A 13433-nucleotide genomic window follows, 5' to 3' on the forward strand; every position below is an offset into this window, starting at 1 on the left:
AGCAGGTCTTCCAGGATTCCAAATTCTCTGAAAAAAATGGATCTTAGGAGTGTAATAAACAATTCTTTGTTCCAGATCACTATGTCTGTTTGTTTTGGATTATTTATAAATCTCTAAACACTACAAAATACCGCAGTGGTGTACAATAAAAAATACAACATATCAATGGATATCTTTGCACAAAGAAGGGTTGAGCTGAAAAGTTGTTCACCCTGAATGCCATGTAGAAAGAGATACTTCTGGGTGAGCAGAAGGCTTGAAACCTAAGTCTCCTAGAAATGAAGATAAAGGGGAGGAGGAGAGGGGAGAATGACAAGATCAAAAATGACTGGGTGGAGGTGGCAGGCAAATCCTTAGAAGGCTTACTGTCATTCATTGCTCAGCCTGTCCTTATAATGCTCCTGACCTAAGGAATTATCCCTCGGTAGGGCAGCCTTCAGCGCTAGTTTAAATAATCAGCAGTAAATAGCCTGGTCAATACAAATGTAGAGCTGTATCCAAGGTATCTTAAGCATGTTGCCTGTTCAAAGCTTTTTCTGTTTTCTGTTTTCATGCTGTGTTTACACTGAGTACGGAATAATGAGGGTGAATATAACTTTACTCTTAGTGACTCTCTGGCAGACAGTATAAATCTGTGCATTAGAGTGTAAATCCCGTTGGGGCATGTAGGGCCTTCTGATCTGTAGTATCCAGTCACATGAGACCAATTGGATGTCAGAGGCTGTTGTTTTATCTCTTTCTCCTCCCCCTCTTAACCACTGTCTGGAAACTTCATATTTCCTTTATCATACTTCCCTTTAAAATTAGATTATAACCATCTCCCAAATACAAATCCTGCCTTCTCTTTTCTCAGTTTTCATCAGCTCGTGTTAGTGTCATAGTAGCTCATCTACTAGGCACTGAGAGAGCACATTTGTGGCTTGGTGATGGCTTTTGCTCATCTTATGGAAGAGCCCAACTCAGCATTCAGTATACTAGCAACCAGCTGGGAATGAAATGATCTGGATTTTGGTTGAATACAATACCATTCAGGAGGACAGTTCATGGCATCTGGTTTATAATAAAACGCTGGAATATATGGAACTGCAGTTAATATAAAGTGACACATATTACCTCAATATTCAGGAGTGTTCAGTAACAAATGTCTAGCTAACATAAGCTAGATGACCAGCTATCAAGTGGATTTTTCAATTTTCTCTGTTTTTAAAAAGTGTAGGGGTATTTCACCACCCCTTACACCAGTGAAGATTGGTAGTGTGTGATAAAAATTACCTCTATCAAGCCCCTTTCTTTCATTAACTACATTGTATGATGGTCATGTGTATTAATCCAGAGGATCTGCTGTATTTGAGTTGTATCCAACTAAGTTATACGCAGATTGTACCCACTGAAATTAATTGACCTAAGTTGGTCATGTGTATTATTTTAATTTGGTCTACTTCGATTAAGACTAGCATTGGATTAAGACTAGCATTGGATGCAGGGCAGCCTCATGGGCTGCAGAATTCTAGTCAACTAGTGAGCGAGTATCCAAAGTGAGAAGTATTTTTTGATCCAGCTTTTGTCCAGAACAGTTTCATCTTTGTCTCCCGCATGTTCAATTCAGAGCCCATATATGTAGGGTGCAGTCTGGGGGCTAGAGAAAGGGACTGCAAATGCCTCTGGGAAGTCCCATATTTACTCAATCTAGGAGGGAAATCAGTCCTTTCATCACCCAGTAATATATATTTGTGGATTTTCTGGTATCCTAAGGGATAGTGTAGAAGCTAAAATAAACTTCCAGTTGAGAAAGAGAACAGGTAGTTAGTGATGGATTGAGCTGGGGGCCAGTTGCACTGACCATTTGGAGAAGTCACACTTCCTTTTCTCCCATTTCGATTACCGTTGTTCAAAGAGAAGTAGCCTACATCACCAGGGATTTGAGAGTTTTTAGATATGCAAAGATCTAGATATTGTTGAGTATTATTTTGATTGAGGTATTATCATGGGACTACATGGGGGCATATAGTACACTCGATACAATCCAGGATCTAATGCAAAATATTTCTAGAACTGAAAGATTATCCAGGGGCAGAGGCATTCAGAGGGAAGCAGTGATGTATTTCTATTTTTGACACCAGACAAAAGAGCACAAAGCACACGCAGATTCTCACTGCTTATGATTCTTGTTTGGGCAGTGTCCCTATTCCACCTAAGTTCTTTCCAGAGTTTAAGCCTCTTGACCTCAAATGAAGACTGATCCTTCAGGGCAAAATTTCATACATGCATACTTGCACACACGTATACACACATAGTGAGAGCTACATTATTCTGGAGTTCTTTAGGTTTTTCATTATTACTTGGGAGTCTTTAACCACTTAATCAGATTGAACCAAGTGCCTTGCTAGATATTTGTGCATGACTCATCACTGGACTTCAACAGCTGTTACCGGAACATGTCCATCTGCTTCACTAATGTCTATTATTTCCTTCTTTTTTGTGTGTGTCTGTTAGGTTTTAAATGAAGCCATTGGAGCAATGATGTACCACACTATCACTCTCACCCGGGAAGACCTAGAGAAGTTCAAGGCCTTACGAGTCATTGTTCGAATAGGCAGCGGTTATGACAACATAGACATCAAAGCTGCAGGGGAACTTGGTATGTTTTAGACGTAACTTCAGTACCTCCTCCTTAACTAAGTTTTTGGTTTTCGTTCTAAGTAGAACAAATTACTTGATTGTCTCAGAATCATGTTTACAGCAGGTTTCTGGTTGGAGAGACTTTGATTCCATCCCTGCATACGACAAAGCAGCTCTGTTTTGCTTGCTGTGATGCAGCTGCTTCAAAGACCATATGGGAACTCCAGTGCAGATAGCAGTTTCATTGCAGCTAAGGGCTTCCACATTCTCAACTGTAAATGGAATAAAACATCGTGTAATGTTCTGATGGGACATGAAGCTCCACTGGCAGAGAGATGGTCCATAGATTACTATGGCGTGGGTTACTTTGCCTCCTCCTTTCTGGTGGCGGCTACCTGTTGCATACATGGATAGCCTGCCAGCACAGATACAATACCATAGAGCAACATCCATGTCCATGCAAGCATTTGATTAGACACTAATGCTCCAGATCAACAGTTGGCAGGTTTCTTCAAAAAAAAATTGTTTAACGAAATGGCCTGGCATGTAGACAATAGTCCCCTTGGTTTTAAATCTCTTAGCAATGAAGTCTCTTTTTGCCTGACAACAAACATAGGCAACTAATTATGTTATCCTTAACTAGATTTAAGAATTATAACATATTGGCCATTTCTGTGTGCTACTAAAATGCTAGTGAGCTGTTTGCAAGCAGCACTGTTAATTGTTTTATCACTAATGAGTGCCACTGCATTAGCATATAAAATAAAATTGATCTTTATAGGGTGCCAGCTGTATATGTTTGTCGATAGGGTGTCATTAAAGTGATTAATTGCTACGGAGTACTCCATTGTAAATCTTAATAAAACTAAAGAAACACACATTCCCTGCAGCAGGCATTCTAAACAAGACACTTTGCTGGATCATCTACAGGGGTTTTTTTCTTATTAAAAAAAAACTTGCCTGAGAGCTTTTTGCTGTTTTACTTACAGCATGACTTTGCTGTCAGAGATTTGTAGACTGAGAAGCTTCTCATGGATTTTTTTGGTGTTTTTTTAAGTAATCAAGGGCTGCCATGTACATTTTGAAATTTTCCTTCTGATGGCTCTTTCCCTGTCTCCAGTCCTTCTGTTCTATGCATATAGTGAATGAAATAATGAAAAAAAAGAAAGGGAATATAATCAGATGTAATTCTAACTGCTTTAATTGTGTGTGTGTGAACCCTACATCTATATATTTAATATATCCATTGGGAAGATTTTTAGTCCAGTGAAGAGCCACCACTGGCATTCTTGGTTAAAAGACCTCAGGTAGTTGGCTTGTAAAGACTCTGTCGGAATTGGCACAAGTGATCTAGGTGGAATATTGGTTCAGCTCGTTATTAGATAGCTCTTTGTCCTATAACAGTGTAACATTTAAAACAGGAAAACCACTGACAGCAGAGAGAAAAATGCCTACTGGCACCTGAAGCTTTGGGGCCTTGTCGACATTTAGGTCTTAATGTATGCATTGCAATTCCATCTTGTTTTTTCTCCTTATTTTGGTACATTGCCCATGGCAAACTTTTGGTAGCTATTAAAAGTTATACATTTACTTGAGTGCTTTGCATCTTTTTCCATACCACTTCCAGCTGCCCTCATCTGTAGCATGAAGTGAGCTACTTCTGCCACTTTTCCTGTGAATATTTGCCCAGGCTGATTTAAGGGGGAAATACTGTTATAGGGAAGCACTACAGTTATAGGGAAGCACTACAAACTACAGTGGGAAGTGCCACTGTGCACTGTAGTCAAGTGTAGACAATAGAGCAGGCATATGCAAACTCGGCTCTCCAGATGTTTTGGGACTACAGCTCCCATCATCCCTAGCTAACAGGACCAGTGGTCAGGGATGATGGGAGTTGTTTGCCTATGCCTGCATTAGAGTGTCAAGCAAGGGATGGCTTCAAGACACTCCAGAGCCATGAAGCTCACCAGCTGACCTCCCCCAGCAAGCAATATGTATGTATTATTCAGTGTTTCATACACAGCATGTTTGGCGATCGCTTTCAGGCCCCTGAATAGCTCTTTAATGCTATTTTTTAAATTGTATATTGATAAAAGGACTAAGTCTGAGAAACGGGATCAAGTTGAGTTTTGTTTTTAAAGTACTTTGGACAGATGGAGGAAAGTATGCTAATGCCATAATTCCTGGTGCGATGGGGACATAATTCTGCAGGCCTGGAAAAGGAGCAAATTGTGCTGAACTTTTCATTCTCTGGAATCCTGGCAGGAGTCTGTCCTGTGCTGAGTGAACATTGTTAATGCTTTGCCAAAGCTGCTTACACTACTTAACCCTAGTATCTCACCTTGCATGTCTAGGCATTACCTTGGGTAGCAGCTCCATCCCATGAAGGCGAATAATCTTTCTGCATGTAGAAGGGTCAGGAAAAGCCATATTACTTAGCAGCCTCATTTGAAATCCTAAGGAAAGGATGGCTTAAAAGGAGTAAGGAGTGTTAGGACTGAGACAGGGATGGGGAACTTGTAGCCCTCCATATGACCACAGTTCCCATTTTCCCTGACCATTGGTCATGATGGGTTGGACTGGTGGGAGTCGGACTCCCATCAGCATCTGAGAGTCACTGGTCTAAGAGCGTCCACAAAACAGCATTTAATTTTAAACCCTAGTTGGTTTAAAATCAGCCCCATATGGTGATATTGTGTGGAATCAGCTCAGTTTTGATTTATTGCTTTGTGAGTTCCATTCCAGACATCCACAGGAAGGTTGGAAATAGTTGACAATATCTGAATTTGGCCCTGAATTTTTCATAAATTCATTCTTTGTCAAAGTAGCCTTTAAAAGGGTCTGTCCTTAGCCATGGTTTTCATACTGTGGTGCTGGTGCAGTCTATTAAAATTTTCATACAACATTTCCCCTTTCCTTTGAGTTTTAGTTAGATGCACCATAACTTAGATGCACTGTACGAAGGTCATAAGGGCCATCAGCTTCAAAGCTGGTACAAACGGCCAGAACAGGCATATGGTAACGGATTCTCAGGACTCTTAAGAATGCCGCTGGAAGGGTTGTTCGCTTTAGGCTGTAGCTCAGTGGCAGGGCATGTGTTCTGCATACAGAAGGCCCCAGGTTCAATTCCTGGTGTCTGCAGTTGAAAGGATCAAGGAGCAGGTGAGAAAAAACACCCTTCTTTTCCAAAGAGCTGCTGCCAGTTGGAGTCAACAGCATGGGGCAAGGGGAACCTGGTATAAGACAACTTCCCATGTTACTTGGCCTGGTTCCAAGCAGAAGGAGGCTGGCTTAGAACCTACCATGTCTTTCTATGCTCAGGGACTTCAGCACCACCATAGAAGAGCCTTCTGGATCAGGCTAAGGGACCATCTAGTCCTGCATCCTGTTTTCACAGTGACCACCCAAATGCCTGTGGGAAACACTCAAGCAGGACCTGAGCACAAGAGCACTCCCCCTCTCCTGTGGTTTCCAGCAGCTGCTCTTCAGAAGCATTGCTACCTCCAACCGTGAAGGTCGGGGATAGCTCTCGTGGCTAGGAGCCATTAGTAGCTCTTTGTTCTCATGCAGCATGCAACATGGGTCTGGATTCAAGCCTTCCGATATTACGCATTATGAATTGTTCCAAGAGAACATAGAGAACATAGTTAACTTGGAACACCATGCTAGTGGCCTTCAAAGTATTTGCACTAGTGTGAAACCTTGAGATTTCCTGGCCTCAGTCTTGATCACTAAAACGTAGGTTTCTGCCCCATTCACCAGGAATTGCTGTTTGCAACATTCCCTCGGCTGCAGTAGAAGAGACGGCAGACTCCACGATGTGCCATGTCCTGAATCTCTACAGACGGAACACTTGGCTCTACCAGGCACTGAGGGAAGGAACCAGAGTGCAGAGCGTGGAGCAGATTCGGGAGGTGGCTTCTGGAGCAGCTCGTATTAGAGGCGAAACCCTCGGCCTAATTGGATTTGGTATGTTTATTCAAAATGGGTCACATTTCTTTCACTAAAACAACAGGGGGTTGGGCTTTACAAGGAGATCTGCATGGATTCTGACATCGTGCTTTGCAACTGCAACATTTGCTTGAGGAAGCTGCAGCCTTGCACAATGTGTGTTGAAGGAGGAGGCGGGTATTTAAAATCCCCGGCTGTTTTTCTTTCACCAGAGAAAAATATCATTTATGCAATTTGCAGAATTCAGCTAAAACATCTGCTTGCTTTTAGCACACAGTCCACAGAAGCCCTGCTTGTGAGGGGCTCAGAGCTCCTGAGTTCAACTGTTCCAGTACAATGCAAAACAAGGAGCACAGCCTCATGAGCCGATAAGACTAGAGATGCTCAATTGCAAACTAGCTGATGTTCTGTGAGCTATGGCCACTCTCCAGTAGTTGCTGTTGGGAGACTCAGTACTCTTGGTTCACCCCACCTCCATGAACACTCAGTGTAAATTTGGCTAATTAATAGGCATTTGTGCATATTTTTCTCCAACTTCTTCTACACCAGGCCCCGAGTTGTACTTTAATGAGTAATTGCAATCAAAGATAGGTGTGCTTCTTCCATTCCATCTGTTCAGAAATATGGCAGTCAAGAAAGGGAGAGAGAGAGAGAGAAAACTATCCCAGCAGAATCCGCATTATTTTATTCCATTCACCTACTTTCCGACATGAAGGCATGATTACGTCTGGTTCTTTGGCTTTCTCTCCATTTTCTGAAAAGAAGACTCCTATCTTGATGTAGAAGTCGGTTAGTTGAGCCCAGGCGGTGACATTGAATTGGAATGACATTGTGGATAATGACCTGCTGATTGCACTGCAGCTGTCCCTCTTTATCAGAAGAGCCTTATTAAACCTTTGCTTCCAAACCATGACAGTTGTCTTAGTCATGCCCAATTAAATAGCCATTCAGCAAGAGCGCAGAAGGAAAGGGTGGGGGGGAGGCTATAGCAAACAAGTTGCTCTTATAATAAATAAGGCTCAGAGGGGTTTTGTTGTTGTTGTTCTACCAAAGATGATCATAATCAGATTTCCTTAACATGACTTCCTCTTTTAGGTCAGAGGCTTAAATGTGGCTAGAACCCAGCACTTTAGTTACTACTGTGGGTGCGGAAGATCTGCACTCTAGTACTTTTGATAAGCTATGTTACTTATTTGCAGTGGACATTCGTTCCTTGCCCGCTAGAGTTCCCTCCTTCCAGTTTGAGAATTTGGCATTACACTAGTGTTGCATTCCCTTTATGGATTCATATAGCAATGTCTGTTCATTTTAATTACATCTGAAGTGCATTGGCAAATAGTTAATGGACTTTAAAAAAAATATGCCGTAGCTGCTTGTATTCTAAAGGCAGATTCAAATAATGCCCTTATACACGCTGCATTACATGGTTCATGTTTGACCTTCAACTAAGTTGGCAGTAGGACTCTGTCCTAAGAATCCAGCTCTTAGATTTAAAACCTAACAGTAGGGAAGGAGAAAGGCACAAATCATGATGTTCTCTGATACCCTCTTGCTCATGTAAAAATATCAGTATACCTGGATGGGTTTCTGGTATGTTGTCCCCTCTTTCCCCCGACCCAATTTTGCATTACAGTAAATGAAATTCCAGGTCAGTTGACATGAGGCACTTGTCAAGTGCTTAGGGCAAGGTGCCAGCATTTAAAAATATATAATGAGTAACAGGTAATGAGTAATGGGGGCTTGCTGATAATAGCTATCATTTGTATATTCATGGTATGCATTTGTGAATTCTTGCAGTCTAAAATAAGAGCTATTGTCCATATCACCTTTAAAGGCAGATCAGGACAGTATTATTACTATGCCACTGGAACAGGCTTTGCACACCTTGTGACCCTATGAACTAAAAGTAGCTCACTAGCCACTACAGAAACTTCCATTTAAGACAATTAATACCATAAAAAGTCAAAATCGTTGAAATAACAGGATAGTGCAGGTAGGCTTTCTGTTCTTTGCATTCAGAAGGAGTTATTTTCTTGGGTATAGAGCATTTCAGTGCTGGTCAGGGAGGTGAATGATACCTGGGCCCCACAATTCAATTTTGAGGGCTACATTAAAAACGTACCACAAATATAAAGCTGCTCCAGTTTGGCCATGTTGCAAACTCGCTGCCTATTTATTAAGCCTGCTGGTATGGTAGCCCAGCATTAATTGGGCATGTGGCAGATAGTAAGACGCATGAAGCAAGTGGTAAAACTTGCAAAGCCCCTCTCCTTGGCTCCGACCAGTGTGCTAGTATCATTTCCTCCCATTTTTCAGGTGCCGCATTTCAGCAGCACTAACACGGGGATATAACACAGGAGAGAATCAGTGCAGCATGAACACCTTTGCTGTGGTCAGAGAAAGCGTTTGGCAGCAAGTCGTGCCAATTGGTACCATTCAATGCACCCGTTGGAATTCATGCAGCGAATGCCAAGCCTATTATGACAACTCTCTGCCTTTTTCTTTTTTCTTTTGGCTTAGGTCGCACTGCGCAAGCAGTTGCAGTTCGAGCCAAGGCATTTGGCTTCAATGTGATCTTTTATGACCCATACCTGCAGGATGGCATAGAAAGGTCCCTGGGAGTCCAGCGGGTCTACACACTCCAGGATCTGCTGTACCAGAGCGACTGTGTGTCATTACACTGTAACCTCAATGAACATAATCACCACCTTATCAATGACTTTACGATTAAGCAGGTAATTCTGAATGGAGGAGGATCATCTTGTTGGCTCCAACTGCGCTCTAGGAATGTGTGGCTGCTGAGGTCTGGAATTCCTGCTGGCACAGTGATAATGCCAAGCAGCTGCAAACAATAATCATATGCATTTTTACCTTTGGGATAGTTGAGAGTTATAGCTAATCTGCTCATCTGTCTTTTGCACATTATATATGTTAAGTGATGGAACTTAAGCAGGTTGGTTTAATGCTTGCCAGTAAATTACAGTTAGCAGCCCAACGTTGCAGAATGTAACACACCTACAATACTTTTTGCTTTATTTGCTCTAGTCATTTGGTCTTGTTGGCACAAGACTTGCTTACATCAATGGCTTATTTGAAATACAGTGGTACCTTGGGTTACATACGCTTCAGGTTACAGCTAACCCAGAAATATTACCTCGGGTTAAGAACTTTGCTTCAGGATGAGAACAGAAATCGTGCTCCAGTGGCGTGGCAGCAGCAGAAGGCCCCATTAGCTAAAGTGGTGCTTCAGGTTAAGAACAGTTTCAGGTTAAGAATGGACCTCCAGAACAAATTAAGTACTTAACCCGAGGTACCACTGTAGTGCATTTTGAGGAACTGGGTTGGAGTCTTTCATCCAGGTTCTCCTCATCCTTGCTCTTTTGAAATAACAACATGAGACTCTTAATCTCAGGGTTGTGGGTTTGAACCCCATGTTGTGGGGAAAACTCCTGCCTTGTAGGGGGTTGGACTAGATGGCCCATGTGGTCCCTTCCGTCTCTACAATTCTGTGATTCTGTGTGTCATAAAGTAATGCCCAGACTAGCCCAACACAAGCACAGTTTCCCAGACATGTTCAGGGCAAAGGTCACCTAGGTGACCAAAAAAACTGTGCATTAAATTCTGCCTGAGGAAGTCTCAGTCAACAGTTGTTCTTTTGTTCCTAATTCAGTCATGAGTTCTAGATTCCTGCCCCACCCCCAAAAATGGCTGATTTCTCTCCCAAAGGCTGAGGAATCTGCTTCTGTCCTGCTGCTTTTATCCTATACTGCTGTGGTTCTGCAGCTATCTTTATTATCCCTATTCCATGCAAAATGAACATATGGATAAGTAGCAAATGGACTCTTAGCATAATGTTCATTGTACAGCGTTTAATAACCTAGGAAAGCACCTTGGACACAAAGTATGTTGGTGCTAAAATGTAATGCTTCCAGAGTGGTATATTCTACTATTTGGATATTTATTTACCATAGTGAAGAGTTCAAGAAATCTGTAAGAAGTGCTTTTGAGGTTGAGAGATCTCAGGCAGCATTTAAAAACCAGCAGCAGGTATGCAATGCTCTCATTTAAAAATTTACACAGCAGGCTGTTAGGCCAAAACTGATAATTGTTTTCCTAGTGCTAGTTTCAATGGCCTCATCCCCAGTATTTTGCCTCTGAGACATTGTCATACCAGGGGCTCGTCTCAAGTGCAATGGTGTGCCATTGTGCCACTGATCTCGTTCAGGACATCAAACGCCAAGACAGGGCTTACACTGGTCTGGAAAGTGGTAATATATTTCTATTCTACTAATCAATTTCCAAAGTATGTTATTGAGTCAGCTGCGTTTGCTGGAGGAGGAAGAGACCCTTTTCTCCAGAGGAAGATGAAAATGGTTGACAAATTATTGGGCATTTTCCATGAAATAAATTATCTCTTTCCAGCATCTGCTTGTAGCCTTGTCTGTTCCTTTGCTGCTATCAGTATTTGTGCTGACTCACATACTCTCCAGCCTCATGCAGACCTAGAACTCATCCCACTAGGACAGCATTCTTTGCTAGGATGAGCGATCCCCCCCACAAAAACCGTTCATAGACTCAGTTCAGTGGTGAAGAACCTATGCCCCTCGAGAGGCAGTTGGAATCTAACTCCAATCAGTCTCGGTCAGCATAACCCATGGTCAGATGGGTGTTGCAATCCAGCAATATCTTGAGGGCTGCTGCTTCCCCTCTCTTGTAGAGGCCAGAGGATGCTACATTACGGGAGTAAGCCAGGAAAGTGGTGGAAATGCTCTGCTTATGTCCCGCTGTTGGTAATAGTAGTGCTTGAATAGTCCTTTCTTTCTCCCTGGCTCCCTTCAGATGAGGCAGGGAGCATTTTTGGTAAACACAGCCCGTGGTGGTCTGGTGGATGAAAAGGCCTTAACTCAAGCCCTGAAGGAAGGAAGGATACGAGGGGCAGCACTGGATGTGCATGAATCGGAACCATTTAGGTAAGTCGAGATCTCACTTGTAGCATTTTGCACTTCTATCCTGCATGTTCTCGAAGGCTCAGTCTAGGCCGTTTCTGTTCATATAATAATGAACCAACAAGGTGCCTGTGGGATGCCTGCAAGCAGGACCCAAGCACAGCAATACTCCTACGGTTTCCAGAAAGGTAGAACATAGCTGTTGTGGCTAGTTGCCACAGGTAGCTTTATCCTGGTTAAAGAGGAGAGAGCTTAATTATGATCCTGGTTTCAGGTGACATGCTAAGCTAGGGGTGAGGAAGGCTAGATGTGGCCTTCTGGCCTTCTCTGACATTACCAGCTTAAAATGCAGCCAGGCCATTCTTTTTTCTAATTTGGATCAAAGCTGGTTTGGGGGAAATGTGTCAAAATGCAGAGTTTGATAACAGGATAGACCTGGATTGTGGCTAACGTCGTGTGTCCACTGCTTCCCAAACCAACAATGGGAGCGCACTGCATGTATAGTAAATGGAGAGTGTGTTCATAGCCTGAATCATCATGCAGTGCAGATGGTCTCCCCTCAAGCTGAACTTGTTTGTGGATACCGCTGGAAGGATCTAAGAGAAGCAAGTCTTGGAATCAAGAGACATGTGGGAAGCACTTATTTTTATGAAATGGGCAGCCAGATGGCGCACAGCATGTGTAGCAAAATGTGGATGAGAGATGTTTTACCATATAAAAATCAACTTTAAAAGAAAATGAGAGAGAATGTGACTTGAGTTTGGTCAATCATCTGTCTGCTTAAAGACAATATATGTACATGCCTTTGCCCTCCTCCCCACCCTCAGTGCTGCCCCTTCTCTCCTGCCTTTGCAACATCCAGGAATTAAAGCCAGAAGTCTCTCATTAACCATACATTGTGTTCTACTTCAGATACTACAGTTTGGAGGTTTGGAACAAGCCAGGATGTTAAACCAACTTAAAACTGATTATAAGATCCTGGCATCTCCTAAGACTGGTAGCTATTGTTTTCTGGTTTGGGCAAAATGGGATTCTATGGTTAGTAGGAGACTTACGGGTTTAATTACTGCACACTTAAAGGGGCTTGTGTGTGTAGACAAAAGGCTCAGACGTACTCCAGTTATTAAGCCAAGAAAAGATTCTCAAAACGTGATCAATGTGTATCATTCTTCTAGCCTAATTTTTCAGGTATCTAGGAACAACAGTAAACAATAGTGGAAGGGTGATTGCCTCTGTATAAAGGCAATCACTATACATATATAGGCAACCACTGTTAATTGGGGAGCATGCACCTTCTTGACTTTGACTTTATGGATTTGTATTAATCATTTCAATGAATTTGTTGTTGTTTGCTTCATTTGTATGTTACTGTGTTTGTCTAGCAATATCTGGATGTAGCAATTGTGATGTTTATTGTTTCTTTTTAATGCTTTCTGATTGTTGTGAGCCGCTTAGAACTCAACATTTGTTGTTGGAAAAGGAGAATAGAAATATTAAATCAAATCAAATGTTGGTGAACTTTACTTTTTTACCTCAATATTTGTTTCTTGGGGGGTGTTTTCCTGTAGCTTTGCTCAAGGACCACTAAAAGATGCTCCTAATTTAATTTGCACACCACACACTGCTTGGTACAGCGAACAGGCCTCACTGGAGATGAGAGAAGCCGCCGCGACAGAGATACGCCGAGCTATCACAGGTACACCAACTTGCTTGCCCATAAAAAGGTAAAGGACCCTGACAGTTAAGTCCAGTCGCAGGTGACTCTGGAGTTGCGGAGCTCATCTCACTTTACTGGCTGAGGGAGCCAGCGTTTGTCCGCAGACAGTTTTTCCAGGTCATGTGGCCAGCATGACTAAGCCGCTTCTGGTGCAACAGAACACTGAAACCAGAGCAGCACATGGAAACACCATTTACCTT

The 13433-nt window shown here is 42.4% G+C and overlaps 1 protein-coding gene across 9 annotated transcripts in view; it reads left to right on the forward strand.

The window, feature by feature from the left end:
* Positions 1 to 13433, forward strand: part of CTBP2 (C-terminal binding protein 2) — a 209957-nt gene that overhangs the window by 186646 nt on the left and 9878 nt on the right. For all 9 annotated transcript variants that reach the window (XR_013839072.1, XR_013839073.1, XM_079976584.1 and 6 more), the window contains 5 exons: positions 2494 to 2638; positions 6382 to 6588; positions 9091 to 9305; positions 11410 to 11540; positions 13085 to 13212. Coding sequence is in view for 7 of the 9 variants with exons in the window: in XM_079976584.1 (XP_079832710.1) it covers positions 2494 to 2638; positions 6382 to 6588; positions 9091 to 9305; positions 11410 to 11540; positions 13085 to 13212 (826 nt within the window). In the remaining 2 variants the exon portion in view is untranslated. The remainder of the gene's footprint in view (positions 1 to 2493; positions 2639 to 6381; positions 6589 to 9090; positions 9306 to 11409; positions 11541 to 13084; positions 13213 to 13433) is intronic.

The sequence above is a fragment of the Podarcis cretensis genome (genome assembly GCF_951804945.1).
Source record: "Podarcis cretensis genome assembly, chromosome: 5".
NCBI classification, from domain to species: Eukaryota; Metazoa; Chordata; class Lepidosauria; order Squamata; family Lacertidae; genus Podarcis; species Podarcis cretensis.